The sequence below is a fragment of the Sebastes umbrosus genome, chromosome 3, assembly GCF_015220745.1.
Source record: "Sebastes umbrosus isolate fSebUmb1 chromosome 3, fSebUmb1.pri, whole genome shotgun sequence".
Taxonomy (NCBI): Eukaryota; Metazoa; Chordata; class Actinopteri; order Perciformes; family Sebastidae; genus Sebastes; species Sebastes umbrosus.
Window position 1 is genome coordinate 4,222,466 of NC_051271.1, and position 23,220 is coordinate 4,245,685.

At 38.6% G+C, this 23,220-nt stretch overlaps 2 protein-coding genes and 1 long non-coding RNA gene across 17 annotated transcripts in view; 1 reads left to right on the top strand and 2 right to left on the bottom strand.

The window, feature by feature from the left end:
* Positions 1-741, bottom strand: LOC119484711. Its single transcript, XR_005206102.1, has 3 exons — positions 669-741; positions 490-598; positions 1-164 (listed from the first exon to the last, which is right to left on the bottom strand). It is a non-coding gene; the product is annotated as an uncharacterized LOC119484711 (long non-coding RNA).
* The window catches only part of LOC119484667 (85/88 kDa calcium-independent phospholipase A2-like), a 119,624-nt gene that overhangs the window by 82,540 nt on the left and 13,864 nt on the right, over positions 1-23,220 (top strand). For 7 of the 9 annotated variants that reach the window (XR_005206071.1, XR_005206072.1, XR_005206073.1 and 4 more), the window contains 3 exons: positions 1,453-1,568; positions 2,225-2,298; positions 4,207-4,285. The gene's annotated coding sequence lies outside the window, so the exon portion shown is untranslated. Of the gene's footprint in view, positions 1-1,452; positions 1,569-2,224; positions 2,299-4,206; positions 4,286-4,404; positions 4,521-13,321; positions 13,486-23,220 lie in introns of those variants that run through there. The other 2 variants (XR_005206069.1, XR_005206075.1) reach the window with 2 other exon arrangements.
* LOC119484678 (sialoadhesin-like) lies at positions 3,683-21,549 on the bottom strand. Of its 7 annotated transcripts, none has more exons than XM_037763688.1 (9): positions 21,375-21,549; positions 21,051-21,284; positions 20,793-20,897; positions 9,548-9,748; positions 7,932-8,255; positions 7,144-7,492; positions 6,991-7,045; positions 4,796-4,986; positions 3,683-4,435 (listed from the first exon to the last, which is right to left on the bottom strand). In XM_037763688.1, the coding sequence occupies exons 1-9, from the start codon at positions 21,505-21,507 to the stop codon at positions 4,408-4,410; spliced, it is 1,620 nt and encodes a 539-aa protein (XP_037619616.1). In that variant the 5' UTR covers positions 21,508-21,549; the 3' UTR covers positions 3,683-4,407. The 7 variants fall into 7 exon arrangements, with proteins under 7 accessions (XP_037619616.1, XP_037619615.1, XP_037619618.1 ...); XM_037763687.1 differs by having other exon boundaries at positions 6,991-7,048; XM_037763690.1 differs by lacking the exons at positions 6,991-7,045; positions 7,144-7,492; positions 7,932-8,255; positions 9,548-9,748 and adding exons at positions 17,635-17,689; positions 17,786-18,134; positions 18,581-18,886; positions 20,351-20,560.

The window sequence follows — 23,220 nt, forward strand, 5'->3', positions numbered from 1 at the left end:
CGTTACATGATTTCCATCTGCAGAGATCTCATTCAGAGTGTACGTGTAGTTTTCAAGCTGTACAGTGTACCATTTCCTGGTTGAAGTGGGATGTTGAGCTGAGCAGGGCAGATCCACTGATGAACCTTTTAAAGCACAGATGTTGTTTGCTCGTACCTGAACCCCTTTAACAGAAGATTTCATCAGCAAACATCTGGACACATTTATACTTCTTGTAACATTCTTCTCTTTACTAACTGGTCAATGATAGTAGTATGATGCTGTAAAGGATCTTAATGATGTACTGTAATACATCTAAAGAGCTCGTCACAGCAGAATATGTGAAAATCTTTATGGCTAACATTTTCTTTTATATCAGTCTGCAATTTCCTACAATTTGTCTACAAATGAACACCTACTGTACACTCCTGAAAAATATTTTTTCTTAACAGATCACAGTTAGTTATTATTATTATTATGATATAAGAAAGGATAAACAGTCGAACATACCTGAGATGAACAGGATGAAACCCATAAACACACATCCAGCTCCTGATATCAACATGGCTGCTGTCGTCTTCAGCTTCTAATCAGAAAGGTGATTCTATAATTTAAGAACCTTATTACAACTGCTGTGTTTATAAAACCTTTATAAAAATATAGAATATAAACGGATGATGAAAATCAACAGCAGTCTTCTTCCAGAGACAGAATGGACTGTTGGTCAGTGTGAGGGCGGCTGGAAGACAAACTGCAGCTCTGACACCAAAACGTCACTTCCTTCCTCACTATTATTCTTAGTCAAATAGAAGACTTCTAGTGAAGAACCTATATAGCACAGTAGTTATTTGACGTCGTATTTTGTCATTTAAGAGGTGTGAGAGCTGAGAAATGTGAAGCCGTCTTTGGACATTTTGTGGTGGAAAAAAAAAGCTGCAGCCACAAATAGCTACGATCTTTTAGTTCACCTCATCACATGCAGAGCACCATATATTTTTTACAGTAAAATCTATTTTACAAAAACCTTTTTTGCAGTCACAGCTGAAAATCATCCATAATGTAACACAACATGAAGAACACTAGAAACTGCCACACAGTGATGAAACAAGCTTTTCTGGCAAAGTGATCTGTGCTATAGATTAGATGTGGCCAACCAGTCAGACACTGAGAGCCACATCATCACAAAATGCACACACACACATTTCCATTAAGAAGCAATAGTATTTTTATTTTATTTTCTTGCATTTATCTACAACAACTCAGTGAATCTCCTTCCAAACTTTGTTTCCCACAATCCTTTTTAAATTCTGGCTCTGCTACGACCAGACAGATTAGTAAAGACAGTCTTCCACAATTCTAAGATTTAGATGTATTTGAAATGGTTATTTTATCCCTGGCAAAGAATGTACATTGATAAGAAGTGAAAGTCAATAGTTACTATAGCATCATATCTGTGCTGCTGTGTATCTGCAGGTAAACCTCCTCAGGTGGTGTTGAGCTCTGTGGATGTTTTTCGACCCTCCAACCCTCTGGAGCTGGCCAAGAGCTTCGTGGGAGCCAAGGAGCTGGGCAAGATGCTGGTGGACTGTGTGAGTACAGAGCCATATACGTATATAATAATATTATAATAATATAATCTGTTTTGGAGGGCGGTGGATTGCGCCCTCCGGGTTGGGAGTGAGTCACTGTCCCAAGCGAGCGTAAGTATCTCTGGGTTTTGTTCACCAGTGAGGGTAAACCGGAGCAGGAGATGGACAGGCGGTTCAGTTCGGTGCGGCGTCAGCAGTAGTGTGGGTGCTGTACCGGACCGTTGTGGTGAAGAGGGAGCTGAGCCGGAAGGCAACGCTCTCAATTTACCGGTCTATCTACGTTCCAACCCTCACCTATAGTCATGAGCTTTGGGTAGCATGTCTGTAAAGGGGATACTCGTGGGTACCCATAGAACCCATGTTCATTCACATATCTTGAGGTCAGAGGTCAAGAGACCCCTTTGAAAATGAAGTTTGGAGTTTGGAGCGTTATTTAGCCTCCTTCACAACAATTAGTGGTATAAAAACAAATTTGTGTTAACGCGTTATTATCGCATTAACTTTGACAGCCCTAGATTTTTCATATTAATTCAAATACTCAGTTGTTTTTTCCACTTTATGTGGAGCATTTTAATATTCCTGATATTTTGGACATAATAACAATTATAGCCTTTCAGAAAGTGTGTTTTTGTTTCTCTCTCTCTCTGACTGGACAGTGTACAGACTCTGATGGCTGTGCAGCGGACAGAGCCGGAGCCTGGTGTGAAATGATCGACACCATCTACCACAGGTCAGCTGACTACCAACCTGCTGCACTTTGCTTCTCATTAATTCAGCCGGTTGTCTTCCCTTTTTCTGTCTTGACATCTTTATCACTCCATCTCCTCTTTTGCCCACTTCTCTTTGTCTCTCATTTTCTCACACTCTTTCTTCCTCTTCTGTGTTTTAAAGGTCCCATATTATAAACAAGTGAGATTTTCATGTTTTTTATTATAAAGCAGGCTTAAGTCCTATATAAATACTGTGAAAGTATCGAAACGCTCAATCCACAAGGAAATACACACAGCCTGTATTCAGAAACTCTGCATCTGAAACAAGCTGTCAGGATTTCGGCCCATTCGTGATGTCACGAATATACAATAATTAGACCATTACACGGTTTTAAACGTAAACATTCTAAATGTGTCCCAATTTATTTCCTGTTGCAGTGTATGTGAATGTCATCAGCTGACAGGAAGTAAACATGGACCCAAGCTGTTGAATAGCAACGCAATTCTGTTGCAATTCTGTTGCAATTCTGTTGTAATTCTGTCAAAATGCGCTATGAGCATTTCAGACAGAGGGTAAACACAGCCATATTCAGGCTGACAGTATGAGGAAAATAAAGTTGTTTTTTAACATTGCAGCATGTAAACATGTTCTAGTAGAAACACAATACAAGTATAATAGTATAATATGGGACCGTTAAGCCATCGGTTTATCTTTAATGACACAAGTGCTGCAATGTGCAGTGTTTAATGACACAGATTAGACAGATACGGCCGGCAAACAGGAAACAATTAGGTGCTATGGCTGAGTGACGACTGACAATTCACATAATCAGACCGCCAAATAAATAAAGGAAATGCAGAATAATCACAAAGGAATCTGATCAAGCAAATAAACCTCCATGACATGCATATGAAGAACAAAGTTAGCTATTGAGACCCTCACTTTCATACTTTTAGTCATTATTTCTGCTAACAAGATCTAATCTTGTAGCCACAGTAGAAAAAAACGTTGGAAGCGGCCTGACGGTTTTGTTACAGGAAATACTTTAACGTACGTTTACCTCATTATTTAACACTTTGGACACGTTTAAAATGAACATCGGACATTGTAACGTTATATATATATATCCAGTGTTGAACACGTCACCAGGAAAAGCATAATAGTATTTCTTCATTTTCTGTTTTAACGTTAGTATAAAAGCGCAATGTATGTTGTAAATTGTATTTAATTTAGAGAAAGAAGTAGCTAGCATTAGCTAGCGTTAGCATGACTTCACGAGCTAATCATGAACTGCTCTGGTTGCTTAGCAACAAACACCGACTTAGCTTGTCAAAGCCGTTGATTCAGTTAGCAGCGAGCTAACTCTAGCTAGCAAATAAGAAATACAGTAGCTAACCTGAATCTGCACATTTCTCAATTTATAAATAACTAACGTTTATTAATAATATTAACATCTAAATCAGCACATATTTTTGAGAACCGGTTTTTGTTGTAACTTTGTCAGAGAGGTGCTTCTCTTCAGTGCTAACGCCAATTTTCAAGATATTATCTTGATATTGTCTTGTTTGAATGCTTTGTCCTCTAACGTTATAGGACTGCACTGACCAGCCAATGTCCTAATATACTGTATATTAAAATGTCCTTCAGGAAGATGTTTCAGTGAAGAGTCTTGTATAAGAGTTATACAGTTCACATTATTGTGCAAGATGATAATTAGCCCTGCAGGACGTTTTGTTGTAACTTTGATGAATTTTAACTAAGTTTCCTAAAAATATTAGGTTATTTGTCTTAGGGTTGATTCTGCATATTGGAAAGTATAGTGTCCAATCCTTGTATTTTGACACAGTGAAAGTCTGCTGGGTTCAACAGACTGGACCATGAGCTAATCAGAGTAACTAAAAGGTTCTGGTTTCTCTTGCTACAACAGGTAGTGGGTGTCCATCAGCGCTCTCAAGTGTGCTCCTGAGGTGTCCATAAGATGCTGGATGTCTGCCTGCTGATTCACAGTAAGCTACTGTAGATAAGATCATCAATGAACTGAATTATATACAAGTTCTGTACATCACTAAAGCAGGTGTGTTGTTACATTCAGTCTCTTCAAGTTTTTGTTTGCTGTGTTGTACAGATTCTAGGGATCCACTGCCTGGCCATCATGCCTGAAAGTAAAGAAAATAATGCTGCATTAATGTACTGTGGGTTAAACATGTAGCAAAGTATTTAAAATTACAAGAAAAAATAGTCTTCTCAGTTTATGCAGTTTCATTGAAAGGCTCACAATAACCTTTTAAGTAAGTATGCAATCTGTAACCTTGAAGTTTTATGAAAAGCAGATCAGTGTTGTGACGATGAATTTTGACTGTTAATCATCGTCCAAACATTGAATATCTTTCAAGTTTTATCAAACTTGTACCTGTAGGATCTAAGATTAATGGCCCATCCTGTGATACGCTACATCATTCTTACAGTATATCCCTCAAATAGATCCTGAATCAGTTGTAATAGCAAGAGATGCTTACTCAGGGGTTGTGTTGGGTCTGAAGTTGACAACAGCGTAGGGGGTGAGATCTTGTTCTTGAGGCGGATGTGTCTGGACTGTGCAGTAGAGAAGATCTGATTGGTTCTGAGGGAAGTGGACTCTGCTATAGTGAGGATCATCCTGCTCTGTTGGTTGAGCTGAGATTTCCTCATACACAGGACCAGAGTTTACCTGATAAAGAGACGAGAGAAATTATTTGACGTTACACGTAATTTAAATCCTCCTAAGTAGGCCTCTAAAGTTATTCCAACTAGAGTTCAACTGGATGAGAGGGTTAGTACAACATAGCTGGTACTGGAGTAGTCTTGGATACCTTTAGAAGAGTTAATCAAACCTTGTCAAATATGTTTATTGATGAAATAAAATAAAATAAAATTGTGCAGAAAAAACCTAATTGTATGTCAGCTTTTACAGACTTTGTAAAAAAGGCCATGCCTCTGCGCATGCCTCCTCCTACTATCTCCTGTTCGTGAGCATGCGCTGGGCATGTGTCACCGGTGTGCCTGCACTGAACAGGCTCCCCAGTACAGCACGGCAGAGTGGAACACAGTTAGGGAGAGGACAGTTGGACTTTTGGACATTCCTTTTTCGTGTGCGTCCATGCAAAATGTGAGTTGTGTTGTGTTTAATGTATTTGTATTGGACTGGCATAATAGTGATTGGTGGATCTGTATTTGAGCCTTTTTCTTTGTGGAATGCCTGTGTTGTTTTGGGCTCACTTTTTGTTGCTAATGTTTATACACTAGTAGTTCTAATCACTCTGTACTGTTGTGTTTTTGTTGTTACAGACCACACAGAAACCATTGTTTTGTTTACTTTATCTGCTGATAAACAGCCGTTACCATACACTTGGACTGCATCTCTTATTCATCTAAAATCACACCTGAGCACTAAATAGTGTCCTGACCCGACACCCTGAAGCGTTTGCTGCCACACTTACGGATTTCTAATAACACACACATTCTATCATACAGACTTAAAAAGTCAGAGAGTAATCTTCATCAGTGGTGAACATGATATGTAATGGTGTGTTCACACCAAGAGCGAAGCAAACTTTTTCGCATGCCCAGAGTACATACAAAATCAATGCAAAGAGGCACAAGGTGAGCGAGAAATACACGTGACGCTGTGTCGCGAAAGACCTTTCAGCGTTGAGATTCTCCCCCTGACATCACTGACGTCCTGACCTTGTTGAATCAGAAATGGAGGAAATAAATCTTGTATCTGCCTGTGGTCACCCAGAGCTACGATAGTACATCATATCTGTACAGAGACCGGACCAAACTCTTTGTATAAATATACGTATGTGTATAAACCACAGACTGTCTATGGTAGAAACAACAATGTCACTGCCGTATTTATGCCTTGATGACTTTATGTTGAGTGTTGATGGAGCAGCTGCATAGCCTGGCACTGATTGATCCAAACTCCATTCAGAAAACAAGCATTTTAAAAGTTGTTTGCTTGTCGTCTTGTGGACAGACCTGACAAAGCATGAATTCAGACTTTTTACAAATCAACATGATATGTAGTTATTTCAGCATCGTTTTGATCTGTTTAATGCAATTAAATCACAGCACAATCTGTTTTTTTTGGGTTCATACCGCAGTAGCGATGTGTGGCTTGCTAGATACAGTCAGTACAATGGCACTATATGAGAATACAGCTCGCCGCCGGGTGATCTTAGACACGACAGCGTTTGGTTTTCTGACATATCTGGGACTTCTTCCACAACATGTACAACGCAGCAACAGTGGTTATTTCTTCCATGGTTGATGGAGGAAAGAAAAGTTGTTGGTATCTATGGACACAAGCTCCTTCTCCTCTTTGGCGCGTTTAGTTTGAGTGAACACAAATGATACCGGCGGTCCAACTCGCGTGAGTAAAGAGAGGTGAAAATATGCTTCGCTCTTGGTCTGAACACAGCCTAATGTTTTACAAAAGACTGATTGGCCTAATATGGACTCCAGTAGATCAAGATTTACATCGCACTTTATAGGACCCATTATGGGACAACATGTTTCTGCGTCAACAGAATAATGTGTTGAGTTAAGAAGGAAGAAACAAGGTACAGTAGGGGGAATCATGTTATGATTTTAGTGAGACAGAAAAATCATAACATTTGTGAGTTGAAGCTTTTCTATTGTAGCAGAATGAATGAATTAATTTGTTTACCTGCTCCATGTTGTGTGATGTTTCAGCTCTTGGAGATTGACTGGAAGTCCTCTTTCTTCTGATTTATGAAATAAATGAATATGTGAGTGAATAAGTGATTTCAGGTTAATGTGTGAATGTCGTTCCTCTGAAACAGAGGACAGTGTTGCTCACCTGATCCAGCAGAAGACAGAGAGGGGTATTATAACCAGGAGAGCAGCACAGACTCCTGCAGCTGCTGCTGGTGTCCATTTCCCCCTCATACTCTGGACAGTGAGAGTCTCTTCATGAGAGCTGCTGTTGTTGTGGGTTCTGACAGCACAGGAGTATTTTCCTGCATGCTGACTGCTGACTGGGTCTAGAACCAGGTGTTTGTTTTGGTTCTCTGTCAGGTTCAGAGGTCGACTGTTGAAGAACCAGATGTAGTTTGTGTTGTCAGTCAGAGGACAGCTGGTACTGCAGGTCAGTGTGACTCTCTGGTCCTCTGTCACCACTGCAGAAGGACTAAACTGAACTTTCACACCTGAAAGATGGTTAGAGCGGTCAGACTCATATACGTGTTAAGTTAGGTCTGGTTAAGTTTAAAAACTATGATACTTAGTTAAGGTCAGAGAAAGATCTCCTTCATGCCATAAAGTAAACAGTATTGTGTGTTTGTAGGAGATGGGACTTGAACTGTGATCTCTAGTGTCAAAGTTGCATGTTTTGTACACCAACCACTTATCCCAACCTTTAGAAGATATTAGAAGAAGCAGTATATTGAATGCAGCTCTTCTAATTGAGACAAAGTTGGTAAGTTGAATTTCATTATTAACTTGTTTGAATTACTGAAAGGCTGATTCATGCTTCATGGAATACATGAATTATGAATCAGCCTTTTATTGTGCTGACTGCTGATAGTACATGGTGTGGAAGTCAATAATTCACTGTACAAAAATAATGTATTTAATCTAAAGTATTACCTGTGACAACTAAAGTCACTCCAGGTTTCCATCCCTCATCATCTCTCTGGAGTGTGAATGTGTATTCTGCTGAGTCATCCTTCTTCAGGTTATTGATTCTCAGGATGTGGTGATTCTTCATGTTGTCATGATACGTCACACGACCTGCAGCCTTCATTGGCTCTTCAACTCCTTCTTTCCCACTTCTCTTTATTTTATACCATAATTTATCTTTAGGCTGCTGGTTCTCAGGATATTCACTAGAAATGTTCACTGAAGAACCTTCCAGAGCACAGATTCTCCTGCTGACATAATTCACTCTCCAGCAGTTGCTGTTATCAACACCTGAAATAAAGATAAGAGACAAGAGGCAGTTTCACTTTAAGAGCTTTTTACAGATAACAAATAAAGATATTTGAATCATAACCAGTGTCGGAATTTTTTTTTTTTTTCCACCTGTCACTGTGGCTGGTGGATTCCAAAATAAGGAGTGAGAAAGATTCGATTCACGTATGTATCGTAATTCAAAAAACATTTTTTTTAAATCCAGCGTGGTAAACACTACACATCCAGTAAAGTATGGAAACACTTTGGGTTTCACACATTGACAGGAAAAGCAGAGCTAGACATCACGGCTAAAGCTGCATGCTAACTCTGTCATGGACAGGAAACGTTATCGTATTGCGGTAACATGCGGTCAAGCCAGTCATCACTCTCATCTCCGTGTTCAAATGGGCTGACGCTACGACTATAGAGCACCCATATACTGACATTTATGTTAAATGCATTCAAACGGCCCCGATGGAGCTGACCATGGATGTATAAAGAGAACGGAGCTGACGGGAGAGCTAGAGACGGACTTGGAGAAGTTAGAGGAAGTAGACTTGTGGGACTACGTCTGGTTTTCAAAATAAGGTGTTAACAAAGGGAACTGTATATACAAAATACATATATGGAAATAAGATTGATTGGATTACATTCACCAGAAGTATAAAACATTACATGTGTCTTATAAATTAAAAAGAAAATTCCACAAATTTATGAAGGAAATGTCTTTATTCTTTGATTTTTGTGTTGCTGGAAAAAAATTAATAAATAATTCCTGACAATGACTGATATATTTGACTTCAGGACATCTCTGACTACATAAATGCTGAAAATCAAACATTTTTACTGTATTAATTTAGATATTAAATTCCCACATCCCTAAAAGTGTATGATTCAACTTTTCCCCATGGTTTAGTGTTAAAAAAGTTAACAAAAATCACAAGAAGTCATAATATTGAGTTGCAATACTTATAGAATACCTAAAAATCGCAATACATATCAAATCGGCACCCAAGTATCTTGATAGTATGGAATCAGGAGATAGGTGTATCGTACCAGCTCTATCCAAAATCTACCAGCTCAATAGAGTATCATTGTTTTTTCGGCTGGTGAGTGAAGCAAATCTAGCAGCCACTTGCATATTTTACCAGCATTTGGCTGGTGTTCATTTCCAACCCTGATCATAACACTACAAAAACATATATTAAATCAATCAATCAATATTAAAATCATCATATTTCTCATTGCCATTTGTAGACAATTAACACAAATATCCCATTTTTTAAGTCTATAAGTTAGTTCGTACTCACAGACTTCAGCAGAGTGCAGATCCTTATGGCCTTTTACAGCACAGAAGAAACTTTGAGTAGAAGTGGTGGGAACTGTAACCTCTTCAGTTATCATTAATTGTTTGTTCTTATACCGTATAAAGGCAGTTGGAGGACAGCTGGAGTTACAGGTCACTCTGACATGGTCTGGTGCGGCTGCAGGACTCATTTGAACATGTACTTCTGTTGGGAGAAGATAAATACATTTTACATCAATTGTTCGATTAAATACATTTATCATATTATATATAAACTCAAAACACGGTTGATCCAGGAAGAGAGAAGGTGTAAAACTCTGGTTATTGTGCTTTTAACAAAATTAGAAAAGAAAAAAGTAAAGATATGAATGCAGTGGACATTTTTCGGGAAAATCAAAATCAGTCATCCATCCAACCAATCATCATTCTGATGATTTATTTATCCAAAAGCAAGCAAGCAAACAAAGCATAAAGAAAACGTGGATGTTGCTGCCTCTCTTGTTCTGGTAAAAAACCATAAGCCCACCCAGGTGCATGATGGTCCTACCTGCCTACCTACTTATATAACTGCAGGTACCCAAAGAAAACAAAATGCAATGTTATAATTATGCAAAAAACTAAATATACTAAACAAGAAAATAGTTAAACTCAACAAATAACTTTTAAAGGACAACGCTATCAAAAATCGAATCTCAGTAAACTCCTAGAATAATAAATCAAACAATACTACTTATTATTAGTAAAACAACAACTAAATACTAACAACAAATAAAAAGCTCTTACAATGAGTTTAAAGGATTAGAGGTGTGGGGATGAGGAAATGTTTATGTGAACTCAACCTGTTGGATATGTGATGGAGCAGGGCTCATTCTCTGATGTCTGCTGAGAAGAACACATTGTCCCTTTAGCATAGGTCACTTTAAAGCAGGTCGATGAGACAGAATCTGGACAAAAAGAAATGGTGTCAGTTTATTTCAGGAGCTTTATAATTTAAGGCTCCGGTGCATGAATAATAAAATCATTCTTGAAAGTACAACACATTTATCCAGATGTTTCATCATATAATAAGGAGCTGATGGTTGTCACTCACCCACTGAGACTTGAGGGGCTGTGAGATACCCGTAGCCTTTGATAGCACAGGAGTATGTGACTGCTTCCTCACTGCTGACCAGCTGTTGGTACCAGGGAGACCAGTCCTGATAGAGGAACTCTCTGTTCTTGTACCAGATGTAGACTGCAGGGTTTTCAGTCAGAGGACAGCTGGTGCTACATATCAGTGTTACTGTCTGTCCCTCTGTGGTGGGAATCACCTTCACCTGCAGGTCTGGGATGATGGCGTTGAATTATACTTCATATATATTGCTATTATTCTTAAAGTAATAAATTAGTAATGAATTATTGACAACCACTGTACCTGCAACACGGAGCTGAATTCTGTTTCCCCAGCAGTTTTCTGGTTTGTCAGTAGTTTCTCTGCAGCAGTAATTGTTTTCATCCCTCTCAGTCAAATCTTTGATTGTCATAGTGAAGTTACTCTCTGCAGACATGTTGTACGTTACATGATTTCCATCTGCAGAGATCTCATTCAGAGTGTACGTGTAGTTTTCAAGCTGTACAGTGTACCATTTCCTGGTTGAAGTGGGATGTTGAGCTGAGCAGGGCAGATCCACTGATGAACCTTTTAAAGCACAGATGCTCTTTGTTCGTCCCTGAACCCCTTTAACAGAAGATTTCATCAGCATACATCTGGACACATTTATACTTCTTGTAACATTCTTCTCTTTACTAACTGGTCAATGATATTAGTATGATGCTGTAAAGGATCTTAATGATGTACTGTAATACATCTAAAGAGCTCGTAACAGCAGAATATGTGAAAATCATGATGGTTAACATTTTCTTTTATATCAGTCTGCAATTTCCTACAATTTGTCTACAAATGAACACCTACTGTACACTCCTGAAAAACTTTTTTTTTAACAGATCACAGTTAATAATTATTATTATTATATAAGAAAGGATAAACAGTCATTCATACCTGAGATGAACAGGATGAAACCCATAAACACACATCCAGCTCCTGATATCAACATGGCTGCTGTCGTCTTCAGCTTCTAATCAGAAAGGTGATTCTATAATTTAATGATCTTATTACAACTGCTGTGTTTATAAAACCTTTATAAAACATAAAGAATATAAACGGATGATGAAAATCAACAGCAGTCTTCTTCCAGAGACAGAATGGACTGTTGGTCAGTGTGAGGGCGGCTGGAAGACAAACTGCAGCTCTGACACCAAACAGTCACTTCCTTCCTCATTATTATTCTTAGTCAAATAGAAGACTTCTAGTGAAGAACCTATATAGCACAGTAGTTATTTGATGTCATGTTTTGTCATTTAAGAGGTGTGAGAGCAGAGACACGTGAAGCCGTCTGTGGTTGTTTTGTGGTGAAAAAAAAAGCTGCAGACACAAATAGCTACGATCTTTTAGTTCACCTCATCACATGCAGAGCACCATATATTTTTGACAGTAAAAAATATTTTACAAAAACTTTTTTTTGCAGTCACAGCTGAAAATCATCCATAACGTAACCCAACATGAAGCACACTAGAAACTGCCACACAGTGATACAACAAGCTTTTCTGGCAAAGTGATCTGTGCTATAGATTAGATGTGGCCAACCAGTCAGACACTGAGAGCCACGTCATCACAAAATGCAAACACACACATTTCCATTAAGAAGCAATAGTATTTTTATTTTATTTACTTGCATTTAGCTACATCTCAGTGAATCTCCTTCCAAACTTTGTTTCCCACAATCCTTTTTAAATTCTGGCTCTGCTACGACCAGACAGATTAGTAAAGACAGTCTTCCACAATTCTAAGATTTAGATGTATTTGAAATGGTTATTTTATCCCTGGCAAAGAACGTACATTGATAATAAGTGAAAGTCAATAGTTAGCATAGCATCATATCTGTGCTGCTGTGTATCTGCAAGTAAACCTCTTCAGATGGTGGTGAGCTCTGTGGATGTTTTCCGACCCTCCAACCCTCTGGAGCTGGCCAAGAGCTTTGTGGGAGCCAAGGAGCTGGGCAAGATGCTGCTGGACTGTGTGAGTACAGAGCCATATACGTATATAATAATATTATAATGATATAATCTATTTTGGAAGGCGGTGGATTGCGCCCTCCGGGTTGGGAGTGAGTCACTGTCCCAAGCGAGCGTAAGTATCTCGGGGTTTTGTTCACCAGTGAGGGTAAAACGGAGCAGGAGATGGACAGGCGGTTCGGTTCGGTTTGGTGCGGCGTCAGCAGTAGTGTGGGTGCTGTACCGGACCGTTGTGGTGAAGAGGGAGCTGAGCCGCAAGGCAACGCTCTCAATTTACCGGTCTATCTGCGTTCCAACCGTCACCTATAGTCATGAGCTTTAGGTAGCATGTCTGTAAAGGGGAGACTCGTGGGTACCCATAGAACCCATTTTCATTCACATATCTTGAGGTCAGAGGTCAAGGGACCCCTTTGAAAATGAAGTTCGGAGTCTGGAGTGTTATTTAGCCTCCTTCACAACAATTAGTGGTATAAAAACAAATTTGTGTTAACGCGTTATTATCGCATTAACTTTGACAGCCCTAGATTTTTCATATTAATTCATCCACTCAGTTGTTCTTCACACTTTATGTGGAGCATTTTAATATTCCTGATATTTTGGACATAATAACAATTATAGCCTTTCAGAAAGTGTCTTTTTGTTTCTCTCTCTCTCTCTGACTGGACAGTGTACAGACTCTGATGGCTGTGCAGTGGACAGAGCCGGAGCCTGGTGTGAAATGATCGACACCATCTACCACAGGTCAGCTGACTACCAACCTGCTGCACTTTGCTTCTCATTAATTCAGCCGGTTCTCTTCCCTTTTTCTGTCTTGACATCTTTATCACTCCATCTCCTCTTTTGCCCACTTCTCTTTGTCTCTCATTTTCTCACACTCTTTCTTCCTCTTCTGTGTTTTAAAGGTCCCATATTATAAACAAGTGAGATTTTCATGTTTTTTATTATAAAGCAGGCTCAAGTCCTATATAAATACTGTGAAAGTATCGAAACACTCAATCCACAGGGAAATACACACAGCCCGTATTCAGAAACTCTAAACTCAAATTCTAAATGTGTCCCAATTTATTTCCTGTTGCAGTGTATGTGAATGTCATCAGCTGACAGGAAGTAAACATGGACCCAAGCTGTTGCCTAGCAACGCAATTCTGTTGCAATTCTGTTGCAATTCTGTCAAAATGCGCTAAAACGGAGCATTTCAGACAGAGGGTAAATACAGGCATATTCAGGCTGACAGTATGAGGAAAATAAAGTTTTTTTTAACATTACAGCATGTAAACATGTTCTAGTAGAAACACAAAATACAAGTATAATAGTATAATATGGGACCGTTAAGCCATCGGTTTATCTTTAATGACACAAGTGCTGCGATGTGCAGTGTTTGATGACACAGATTAGACAGATACGGCCGGCAAACAGGAAACAATTAGGTGCTATGGCTGAGTGACGACTGACAGTTCACATAATCAGACCGCCAATTAAATAATGGAAATGCAGAATAATCACAAAGGAATCTGATCAAGCAAATAAACCTCCATGACATGCATATGAAGAACAAAGTTAGCTATTGAGACCCTCACTTTCATACTTTTAGTCATTATTTCTGCTAACAAGATCTAATCTTGTAGCCACAGTAGAAAAAACCGTTGGAAGCGGCCTGACGGTTTTGTTACAGGAAATACTTTAACGTACATTTACCTCATTATTTAACACTTTGGCCACGTTTAAAATGAACATCGGACATTGTAACGTTATATATATATGACAGAAGATGAGGAAAAGCATAATAGTATTTCTTCATTTTCTGTAATGTACGGTGTTTTAACGTTAGTATAAAAGTGCAATGTATGTTGTAAATTTAATTTAATTTAGAGAAAGAAGTAGCTAGCATTAGCTAGCGTTAGCATGACTTCACGAGCTAATCATGAACTGCTCTGGTTGCTTAGCAACAAACACCGACTTAGCTTGTCAAAGCCGTTGGTTCAGTTAGCAGCGAGCTAACTCTAGCTAGCAAATAAGATAAACAGTAGCTAACCTGAACAACTTTCTTCCATCCTGTAATAATTAATGCTACTACTGTCAGCTAGTGAATCTGCACAATTCTCAATTTAGAAACCAACCATGAACTGCTTTAGCTGCTAAGAAACACAGCTGTAGTTGGACACAGTAACTGGAACATTGTACTTCCATCCTGTAATAACTACGACTGTAAGTTAGTGAATCTGCACATTTCTCAATTTGTAAAGAACTAACGTTTATTAATATTATTAACACCTAAATCAGTAATATTTTTGAGAACCAGTTTTTGTCTTAACTTTGTCAGAAAGGTGTTTCTCTTCAGTGCTAACGCCAATTTATTTTCAAGATATTATCTAGATATTGTCTTGTTTGAATGCTTTGTCCTCTAACGTTATAGAACTGCACTGACTAATGTCCTAATATATATTAAAATGTCCTTCAGGAAGATGTTTCAGTGAAGAGTCTTGTATAAGAGTTATACAGTTCACATTATTGTGCAAGATGATAATTAGCCCTGCAGGACGTTTTGTTGTAACTTTGATGAATTTTAAGTTTCACAGAAATATTAGGTTATTTGTTGAAGGGTTTTTGCTGCATATTGTAAAGTATAGTGTCCAATCATTGTATTTTGACACAGTGAAAGTCTGCTGGGTTCAACAGACTGGACCATGGGTTAATCAGAGTAACTAAAATGTTCTGGTTTCTCTTGCTACAACAGGTAGTGGGTGTCCATCAGGCTCTCAAGTGTGCTCCTGAGGTGTCCATTAGATGCTGGATGTCTGCCTGCTGACTCACAGTAAGCTACTGTAGATAAGCTCATCAATGAGCTGAATAATATACAAGTTCTGTCCATCACTGAAGCAGGTGTGTTGTTACATTCAGTCTCTTTAAGGTTTTGTTTGCTGTGTTGTACAGATTCTAGGGATCCACTGCCTGGCCATCATGCCTGAAAGTAAAGAAAATAATGCTGCATTAATGTACTGTGGGTTAAACATGTAGCAAAGTATTTAAAATTACAAGAAAAAACTGTCTTCTCAGTTTATGCAGTTTCATTGCAAGGCTCACAATAACCTTTTAAGTAAGTATGCATCTGAAACCTTGAAGTTTTATAAAAAGCAGATCAGTGTTGTGACGATGGGCGTAAGTACCCTTGAATTTTGACCGTTAGTCATCGTCCCAACATTGAATATCTTTCAAGTTTTATCAAATTTGTACCTGTAGGATCTAAGATTAATGGCCCATCCTGTGATACGCTACATCATTCTTACAGTATATCCCTCAAATAGATCCTGAATCAGCTGTAATAGCAAGAGATGCTTACTCAGGGGTTGTGTTGGGTCTGAAGTTGACAACAGCTTAGGGTGCGAGATCTTGTTCTTGAGGCGGATGTGTCTGGACTGTGCTGTAGAGAAGATCTGATTGGTTCTGAGGGAAGTGGACTCTGCTATAGTGAAGATCATCCTGTTCTGTTGGTTGAGCTGAGATTTCGTCATACACATGACCAGGGTTTAGCTGATAAAGAGACAAGAGAAATTATTTGACATTACACTTAATTTAAATCCTCCTAAGTAGGCCTCTAAAGTGATTCCAACTAGAGCTCAACTGGATGAGAGGGTTAGCACAACGTAGCTGGTACTGGAGGAGCTCTTGGACACCTTTAGAAGACTTAATCAAACTTTGTCATTTTTGTTTATTGATGAAATAAAATAAAGTAGTGCAGAGAAAACCTAATTGTATGTCAGCTTTTACAGACTTATAAAGTCAGAGAGTAATCTTTATCGGTGGTGAACATGATATGTAATGATGTGTTCACACCAAGAGAGAAGCAAACTTTTCGCATGGTGTGAGTACATACAAAATCAATGCAAAGAGGCACAAGGTGACGCGGGAGTTGAAATATTTCAACTCGAGCGAGAAATCCACGTGACGCTGTGTTGTGAAAGCCTATCAGCGTTGAGATTCTCCTCCTGTCGTCACTGACGTCCTGACGTTGTTGAATCAGAAATGGAGGAATTAAATCTTGTATCTGTCTGTGGTCACCCAGAGCTACGATAGTACATCATATCTGTACAGAGAACGGGCCAAACTATGTATAAATGTATGTGTATAAACCACAGACTGTCTATGGTAGAAACAACAACGTCGCTGCCGTATTTATCCCTAGATGACGTTTTGTTGAGTGTTAATAGATTAGCTGCATAGCCTGGCACTGATCCATCCAAACTCCATTAAAAAAAACAAGCATTTTAAAAGTTGACAGACAGACTTGACAAAACATTAATTCAGACTTTTTACAAATCTGCATTTCTATGTAGTTATTTCAGCATCCTTTTGATCTGTTTATTGATATTAAATCACAGCACAATCTGTTTATTTTGGGTTCATACCGCAGTAGCGACGTGTGGCTTGCTAGATACAGTCAGTGCAATGGCACTGTATGTGAATACAGCTCGCCGCCGGGTGATGTTATGAACTCAGACATGACAGCGTTTGGTTTTCTGACATATCTGGGACTTCCACAACATGTACAACGCAGCAACAGTGGTTATTTCTTCCATGGTTGATGGAGGAAAGAAAAGTTGTTGGTATCTATGGAGACAAGCTCCTTCTCCTCTTTGGCGCGTCTAGTGTGAGTGAACACAAATGATACCGGCGGTCCAACTCGTGTGAGTAAAGGGAGATGAAAGTTCGCTTCGCTCTTGGTCTGAACACAGCCTAATGTTTTACAAAAGACTGATTGGCCTAATACGGACTGCAGTAGAACAAGACTTACATCGCACTTTATAGGACCCATTATGAAACAACATGTTTCTGTGTCACCAGAATAACATGTTGAGTTAAGAAGGAAGAAACAAGGTACAGTAGGGGGAATAATGATATGATTTTAGTGAGGCAGAAAAATCATAACATTTGTGAGATGATGTTTTTCTATTGTAGCAGAATTAATTAATTTATTTTTTTTACCTGCTCCAAGTTGTCTGATGTTTCAGTTCTAGGAGATTGTCTGGAAGTCCTCTTTCTTCTGGTTAGAGAAATGAGTGAATGTAAATGAATAAGTGATTTCAGGTTAGTGTGTGAATGTCATTACTCTGAAACAGAGGACAGTGTTGCTCACCTGATCCAGCAGAAGACAGAGAGGGGTATTATAACCAGGAGAGCAGCACAGACTCCTGCAGCTGCTGCTGGTGTCCATTTCCCCCTCATACTCTGGACAGTGAGAGTCTCTTCATGAGAGCTGCTGTTGTTGTGGGTTCTGACAGCACAGGAGTATTTTCCTGCATGCTGACTGCTGACTGGGTCTAGAACCAGGTGTTTGTTTTGGTTCTCTGTCAGGGTCAGAGGTCGACTGTTGAAGAACCAGATGTAGTTTGTGTTGTCAGTCAGAGGACAGCTGGTACTGCAGGTCAGTGTGACTCTCTGGTCCTCTGTCACCACTGCAGAAGGACTAAACTGAACTTTCAGACCTGAAAGATGGTTAGAGCGGTCAGTAAATCCTCAGTAAGTCCTCATACCTATACAATAAAATAGGTTGTTTGTCAGTGTCTTCTTAAACAACCCACATACTGTTAAAAGACTCATATACGTGTTAAGTTATGTCTGGTTAAGTTTAAAAACTATAGTACGTAGTTAAGGTCAGAGAAAGATCTCCTTCATGCTATAAAGTAAACAGTATTGTGTGTTTGTAGGAGATGGGACGTGAACTGTGATCTCTAGTGTCAAAGTCGCATGTTTTACACCCAACCACCTATCCCAACCTTTAGAAGACAGTAGAAGAAGCAGTAGATTGAATGCAGCTCTTCTAATTGAGACAAAGTTGATAAGTTGCATTTAATTATTGACTTGTTTGAAATTACTGAAAGGCCGATTCAATTCACTATACAAAAATAATGTATTTAATCTAAAGTATTACCTGTCACAACTAAAGTAACTCCAGGTTTCTGGATTGTGAATGTGTATTCTGCTGAGTCATCCTTCTTCAGGTTATTGATTCTCAGGATGTGGTGATTCTTCATGTTGTCATGATACTCCACACGACCTTCAGCCTTCATTCGCTTTTCAACTTCTTCTTTCCCACTTCTCTTTATTTTATACCATAATTTATATTTTGGCTGCTGGTTCTCAGGATATTCACTAGAAATGTTCACTGAAGAACCTTCCAGAGCACAGATTCTCCTGCTGACATAATTCACACTCCAGCAGTTGCTCTTATCAGGACCTGAAATATAGATGAGAGACAAAAGGCAGATTCACTTTAAGAACTTTCTAAAGGTAAAAGATAAAGATATTTAAATCATAATCAGTGTTGGAAATGAACTTTTTTGTCCACCTGTCACTGTGGCTGGTGGATTCCAAAATTAGGGGTGAGAAAAAATTGATTCAACTATGTATCGCACTTTTTTTTTTGTTACAATTTTGAAATAGATTTTTTAATACCAGAATCTATATATTTGCTTAATTTGAGTCTATGTGGAGGTAGAAGGAAGTTACTGCTTTAATTGTTGTAGTCTGAGTAATGATCATGATGATTTAATGTCAGCAAGCCGAAGCGAGAAAGGTCTGGGGTGGTCTGCGTGGATACGACCTGCACCCTCCCATTTTAAATCCAGCGTGGTAAACACTACACATCCAGTAAAGTATGGAAACACTTTGGGTTTCACACATTGCAAGAAAAGCAGAGCTAGACATCACGGCTTAAGCTGCATGCTAACTCTGTCATAGACAGGAAATGTTATTGTATTGCGGTAACGTGCGGTCAAGCCGGCCGTCACTCTCATCTCCGTGGTCAAATGGGCCGATGCTACAACTGTAGAGCACCCATATACTGACATTTATGTTAAATGCATTCAAACGGCCCCGATGGAGCTGACCATGGATGTATAAAGAGAACAGAGCTGACGGGAGAGCTAGAGACGAACTTGGTGAATTTAGAGGAAGTATACATGTGTGACTACGTCCGGTTTTCGAAATAAGGTGTTAACAAAGGGAACTGTATATACAAAATACATATATGGAAATAAGATTGATTTGGATTGTATTCACCAGAAGTATAAAACATTACATGTCCCTTATAAATTAAAAACAACTAATTTATGAGGGAAATGTCTTTATTGTTTGACTTTTGGGTTGCTGGAAAACAATGAATAAATAATTCCTGTCAATGACTGATATATTTGACTTCAGGACATCTCTGACTACATACATGCTGAAAATCAAACATTTTTACTGTATTAATTTAGATATTTTCCAATATATAAGTCTCTAGAAGTGTATGATTCAACTTTTTCCCATAGTCTAGTGTTAAAAACATTAACAGAAATCACAATAAATCATAATATTGAATCGCAATACTTAAAAATCACAATACATGTCAAATTGGTATCCAAGTATCGTAATAGTATCGAATCAGGAGATAGGTGTATCGTACCAGCTCTATCCAAAATCTACCAGCCACTCAATAGAGTATCATGTTTTTTCGGCTGGTGAGTGAAGCAAATCTAGCAGCCACTTGCATATTTTATCAGCATTTGACTGGTGTTCATTTCCAACCCTGATCATAACACTACAAAAACAAGATTAAATCAATCAATCAATATTAAAATCATGATATCTCTCATTGTGATTTGTAGACCATTCACACAAATATCCCATTTTATAAGTTTATAAGTTGGTTCGTACTCACAGACTTCATCAGAGCGCAGATCCTCACGGCCTTTTACAGCACAGGAGAAACTTTCAGCAGAAGTGGTGGGAAATATAAACAGTGGTTTCTCATACTGGCTAGCTAAATGTCTGTTCTTATACCATATAAAGGCAGTTGGAGGACAGCTGGAGTTACAGGTCAGTATGACATGGTCTGGTGCGGCTGCAGGACTCATTTGAACACGTATTTCTGTTGGGAGATGATAAATACATTTTTCATTAGTTCAATTAAATCAATTAATAACTATATACATTATTAAATATAAACTCAAAGCATGGTTTATCCAGAAAGAGAGAAGGTGTAAAACCATGGTTGTTGTGCTTTTAACTTTTAAATACAAATTAGAGATGAAAAGAGCAAAGATATGTCTTAGAGGTGTGGGGGTAGGAGGTGTGTTTGTGGATGTTTCTGTAAACTCAACCTGTTGGATATGTGATGGAGCAGGGCTCATCCTCTGATGTCTGCTGAGAAGAACACATCCTCCCTTTAGCATAGGTCACTTTAAAGCAGGTCGATGAGACAGAATCTGGACAAAAATAAATGAGATACCTTATTTATATTTGTGATGGTCAGATGTATTGTGAGTTGTTGTTTCTCAATGATTCCACTTTTCTTGAAAGTGTAACTTGTTAAACTACAGGTTGTGTAACATGATGAGGAGCTGATGGTTGTCACTCACCCACTGAGACTTGAGGGGCTCTGAGGTCCTCGTAGCCTTTGATAGCACAGGAGTATGTGACTGCTTCCTCACTGCTGACCAGCTGTTGGTACCAGGGAGACCAGTCCTGATAGAGGAACTCTCTGTTCTTGTACCAGATGTAGACTGCAGGGTTTTCAGTCAGAGGACAGCTGGTGCTACATATCAGTGTTACTGTCTGTCCCTCTGTGGTGGGAATCACCTTCACCTGCAGGTCTGGGATGATGGTGTTGATTTAGACTTCATATATATTGTTATTATTCTTAAAGTAATACATTAGTAATGAATTATTGACAACCACTGTACCTGTAACACGGAGCTGAATACTGTTTTCCCAGCAGTTTTCTGGTTTGTCAGTAGTTTCTCTGCAGCAGTAATTGTTTCCATCCCTCTCTGTCAGATCTTTGATTGTTAGAGTGAAGTTGCTCTCTGCAGACATGTTGTACGTTACACGATTTCCATCTGCAGAGATCTCATTCAGAGTGTAGTTGTTGTTGCCAATCTGGTATACAGTGTACCATTTCCTGGTTGGAGTGGGATGTTGAGCTGAGCAGGGCAGATCCACTGATGAACCTTTTAAAGCACAGATGCTCTTTGTTCGTACCTGAACCCCTTTAACAGAAGATTTCATCAGCAAACATCTGGACACATTTATACTTCTTGTAACATTCTTCTCTTTACTAACTGGTCAATGATAGTAGTATGATGCTGTAAAGGATCTTAATGATGTACTGTAATACATCTAAAGAGCTCGTAACAGCACAATATGTGAAAATCTTTATAGCTAACATTTTCTTTTATATCAGTCTGCAATTTCCTACAATTTGTCTACAAATGAACACCTACTGTACACTCCTGAAAAACCTTTTTTTTTAACAGATCACAGTTAATTATTATTATTATGATATAAGAAAGGATAAACAGTCGAACATACCTGAGATGAACAGGATGAAACCCATAAACACACATCCAGCTCCTGATATCAACATGGCTGCTGTCGTCTTCAGCTTCTAATCAGAAAGGTGATTCTATAATTTAATGACCTTATTACAACTGTTGTGTTTATAAAAACTATATAAAACATAAAGAATATAAACGGATGATGAAAATCAACAGCAGTCTTCTTCCAGAGACAGAATGGACTGTTGGTCAGTGTGAGGGCGTCTGGAAGACAAACTGCAGCTCTGACACCAAAACAGTCACTTCCTTCCTCATTATTATTCTTAGTCAAATAAGAGACTTCTAAGGAAGAACCCATGTTGCGCAGTAGTTATTCAACGTCATATTTTGTCATTGAAGAGGGAGGAGTGAGAGGTGTGAGAGGTGTGAAGCCGTCTGTGGTTGTTTTGTGTTGAAAAAAAAAGCTGCAGACACAAATAGCTACGATCTTTTAGTTCACCTCATCACATGTAGAGCACCGTATATTTTTGACAGTAAAAACTATTTTACAAAAACTTATTTTTTCATTCACAGCTGAAAATCATCCATAACCTAACACAACATGAAGAACACTAGAAACTGCAACACAGTGATGAAAAAAGCTTTTCTGGCAAAGTGATCTGTGCTATAGATTAGATGTGGCCAACCAGTCAGACACTGAGAGCCATGTCATCACAAAATGCAAACACACACATTTCCATTAAGAAGCAATAGTATTTTATTTTATTTTCTTGCATTTAGCTACAACAACTCAATGAATCTCCTTCCAAACTTTGTTTTCCTAAATCCTTTTTAAATTCTGGCTCTGATACGACCAGACAGATTAGTAAAGACAGTCTTCCACAATTCTAAGATTTAAATTAGGGTTGTCAGTTGATTAAAATATTTAATCACGATTAATTGCACATTATTTATCTGTTCAAAATGTACCTTAAAGGGAGATTTGTCAAGTATTTAATACTATTATCGACATTTCACCCAACTTTACTGGGACGTCAGAAGAGATCTGGGAAATGAAGGTTCCCCTTTCTCGATCTGGAGCTCTAACAAACATATAGGCAGAGAAATAAACATGCATCTACCTGCTTACACGTAGCATTCAATTTCAATTCAATTCAATTTATTTTTGTATAGTGTCAAATCACAACAGAAGTTTTCTCAAGACGCTTTATCTATAGAGCAGGTCTTAGACCGTACACCATAGTTTAGAGAC

What these genes read in the sequence shown, in the direction of transcription:
- LOC119484678 (XM_037763687.1), bottom strand. Translation starts at nt 21,507, where the DNA reads ATGTCTGCAGAGAGCAACTTCACTCTAACAATCAAAGATCTGACAGAG. An exon ending in TATTCAGCTCCGTGTTACAG is followed by an intron (nt 21,285 to 21,374) that starts GTACAGTGGTTG and finishes CCATCATCCCAG; the next exon opens with ACCTGCAGGTGAAGGTGATT. An exon ending in TCTGTCTTCTGCTGGATCAG is followed by an intron (nt 7,049 to 7,143) that starts GTGAGCAACACT and finishes TTCATAAATCAG; the next exon opens with AAGAAAGAGGACTTCCAGTC.